The sequence below is a fragment of the Lipotes vexillifer genome, unplaced genomic scaffold (genome assembly GCF_000442215.2).
Source record: "Lipotes vexillifer unplaced genomic scaffold, Lipotes_vexillifer_v1.1 scaffold940, whole genome shotgun sequence".
In the NCBI taxonomy this organism is placed as follows: domain Eukaryota; kingdom Metazoa; phylum Chordata; class Mammalia; order Artiodactyla; family Lipotidae; genus Lipotes; species Lipotes vexillifer.
In genome coordinates this window covers 1,155,750-1,159,395 of record NW_006775864.1, presented here as the reverse complement: position 1 = coordinate 1,159,395, position 3,646 = coordinate 1,155,750, and the positions used below count along the sequence as shown (strand labels likewise).

Sequence of the window (3,646 nt, the reverse complement as noted above, 5' to 3'; positions counted from 1 at the left end):
AGCAGGAAGACAGTTACCTGAGATTCCAGTTCTCAAAGACCATGTTGCATAATTATAACTACAAAAGGAGAAAAAGTTTCCATCAGATATTTCTGGAAAATACCTTCCGGATCTTCCTCAGACCAGACCCAGTATCACAGGCACTTGGGTAAAGAGCACAGACTAGGAAGAAAGACTCTCTGATGTGGGGAGAGGCCACCGAGGAGAGGAGTTTTCACGGAGCAACAGGTGGGCACAGACTTGCTCCCCCTTCCTGGTTCTGTCTGTTCCTTTGCTGATTCCATCTGGGTCTGAACAGCCAGGACAGCCTGGTGTGTGCAAATGTTCATCAAACCTGGAAGTTTGTGGACATAAATCCCTGAAGCTGCACCTATGCCCCAAGGATAAAAGGGCCCCGGTATCATTAGAATTGCCCTTCTCAGCTCCAGTGACCCCCTGCCTTCCACGGACAGGGCAGCACTGGCTCTTGCTCAGATTCTGTTAGTTTCTGTGCCCTTGGCGAGATCAACCAGAACTCAAACATTTATAGGGTGGGTGGATGTGTGGCCTCTTCTGCAAAGCTGCAGACTCAAAGTTCCATAGCACAACACAAGGCTGCTCCTTGAAGTCCCACAGGTGTTAATTCTGATTATTCCTATTTTCCTCTGTGTTGTTACCCTCACTCTCTTATTCCTTATTCTTGATATTTACCAATCCTCTATCTACTCTTAACCCTGTCTCCTTGGAAAATAAGCACATTCTTCACACCAGTCAGACCAGCCATCATTAAAACGTCTACAAATAATAAATGCTGGAGAGGGTGTGGAGAAAAGGGAACCCTCCTACATTACTGGTGGGAATGTAAGTTGGCAGAGCCACCAGGTAGAACAGTATTGAGATTCCCTAAAAAACTAAAAATAGAGTTACTATATGATCCTGCAATCCCATTCTTGGGCATATGACTCTAATTCAAAAAGTTACATGCATCCCAATGCTCACAGCAGCACTATTTACAATAGGCAAGACATAGAAGCAACCTAAATGTCCATGGACAGATGAATGGATAAAGAAAATGTGGTATATGTATACAATGGAATACTACTCAGCCATAAAAAGAATGGAATAATGCCATTTGCAGCAACATGGATGGACTCTGAGATTATCATACTAAGTGAAGTAAGTCAGAGAAAGACAAACATCATATGATGTCACTGATACGTGGAATCTAAAAAAATTACACATGTGAACTTATTTACAAAACAGAAATAGACTCACAAGCATAGAAAACAAATTTAGGGTTACCAAAGGGGAAAGGCTAGGAGTAGGGATAAATTAGGAGTCTGGATTAATGTATACATACTACCATATATAAAATAGGTAAACAACAAGAACCTACTGTATAGCACAGGGAACCATACTGAATAGTTTGTAATAACCTATGATGGAAAAGAATCTGAAAAGTTATATATATAAGCTGAATCACTTTGCTGTACACTTGGAACGAATACAACATTGTACATTAGCTACCCTTCAATAAGAAAAAAAATACACATTCTTCTCCCACGTTATCAGGGCAATTTATTCTCCCTCATCCTCCTTGAACAGCACTGTGGGAAGCTCTCTCTGTGTCTGCTTCCCGGTGAGCAATCTGAGCACAGGAACCTAGATCTTTCTCAAGTTGTGCATCTACCATCTAGCTCAGTTTTCGGAACAAAGGAAGCCATTGATATCTGAAGCCAACGAAATTACATAATCACGGTTAAGATCAGCTCGAAGTGACAAGAGTAGCTAGTGATGAGCTGACAAAGAATTTATACTCACATTTCAGTTCGAGTTTGATAAAATCTGTGTTCCCCAGATTTTCAAGAAACACTCCCCGCGGGATTAATGTTTTGAAGTAGAAAGAGATGTCCGCACTGGTTTCCCCTTGGAAAGTAGAGAAGTGCAGGTAGGATGATGGGTTTGGGAAAGAGGCAGCATTCCAGTAATTCCCTGTGGAAGGAGCAAAGAAAGAAAACAGGGTAATTTACACTTGATCATGGCAGTGATATAAAAGATACCCATTTCCTGAGTTTTAATACCTTTCCACTGACAGTAGCCCTTGTTTCTTCTCTGCCTGCTGAGCAACATTGCACAAAATCCCCACAAACATATCTTGACTTTCCAAAAGTTATATGTGGGTATGTATATAAGATATTTGATTAAGGACTGATAAACCCTACTAGGAGCAGTGCTGGAGGGGCTCTCAGGAGTGTATGTCAAGTGCAGAAGCCCTGCGGAGCGAGGAGCTGAGGAAGCAGGCGGGGTGACCGGCCAGCCACCTCCCACGCCTCCTGTTCCAAACCCCAGAGGCAAGCTGCTGTAAAGGGAGCGTCTCCTCCCAGCCCCTTCCTCTTCCTCCCTGGGGACTCCAGGGGACACTCTGACCTGTGGGTGTTTTGGGGGGTGGGAGTGCTGAGCTGAGCCCACCTGAGCGCTCACAATCAGCCTCTACCCTTGAACTCATAGGGTAGACACAGTTGTACCCGCCCCGCTCCCTACTCACTGCCTGGTAGTAGCCAGTGGCCCCAGGAGAAAGGCAGTTCACAGGACAAAATAAAAGTACCAAACTGGAGGACTCACATTCCATCAGAACAGATGGACTAAGAATTTAATATGACACCGAGAGTTTACACCAGACTTTATTTCCAGGGTAGAAATTCCTTTAGAATGTGCACATTTCTGAGTACATCTGCCAGCACAGCTAGGGACCAAAATACATGGAGATGCTTTAAAACAGTCACTAAAGCCTTTACCTTTAATACTAAGCCCATGTTAAGGTCAGCAGGTGAGGCCCAAAATGGAGTCACTCTTGCTAAGCCCCAGGTCAGCAAAGCAAAACTTAACTGAGTTTCTGTGCTCAGCTGACCCGGAGAAGGCAGGCCCAGGCCACCCAGTCAGCACTTGCCTGCTCAGCTCAGGGTACCTGAGGCTCCAAGCCTTCCCTCTGCTCATGTAAGGGGAGCAGCCCTGCTTCGACCACCAGCACACGCCCCGTGTAACTTCCTTGTCCCTGCTCCCTTTGGTCTGTAAACATCTCTCCTTGTACAACTCTTCAGAGCTCCTTTCTCTCTGCTAGACTGGAGGCTGCCTGATTCATGAGCTGCTGAATAAAAGCCTAGCAGATCAGTAAACTGCCTGTGGGAAATTTTCTTTTAACATCTAAAATACATGTTTTTTTAAAAGTTGATTTTGCCATATCTTTCCTTCGAAGAACACAATGAATCAACTACATTTACTCTGTTAGTTTCTATCCACAATATTTTCTCCTTCCTTTTATGCAAATAATGCACATAGGCAATAAGTTCAACTGCTTTTCTTAAATAGAGTTAACTTCGTGTTGGTACTGCTATGCTTATGCCATAAGTTCAAATTAAATATATAATGTTGCTATATTCTGAGATATTAAAGGATCCTCATTTAATTAATTCCATAACATCTTACGGAAAAACCCAAATGAACTTTTTGGCCAACCCAATATCAGCAGTCAGTCAGTGCAAAATATGTTTGTAAATGTCTCCATTAAGGTAAAACCAGTGCTGGTGGAGTCCACTGTTGAAGGTGTCCCAAAAGTCTTAGTGCAGTTTCAAGCTCTTTTTTAAAAATCTGCAATATCATAGCTTTTCAG

The 3,646-nt window shown here is 43.3% G+C and overlaps 1 protein-coding gene across 1 annotated transcript in view; it reads right to left on the bottom strand.

Moving 5' to 3' along the window:
* Positions 1–3,646, bottom strand: part of LOC103075697 (contactin-associated protein-like 2) — a gene marked incomplete at its 3' end in the record, with an annotated part of 1,289,195 nt that overhangs the window by 139,296 nt on the left and 1,146,253 nt on the right. Inside the window, exon 14 of the mRNA XM_007450234.1 lies at positions 1,801–1,971. Coding sequence (XP_007450296.1) covers positions 1,801–1,971 — 171 coding nt within the window. The remainder of the gene's footprint in view (positions 1–1,800; positions 1,972–3,646) is intronic.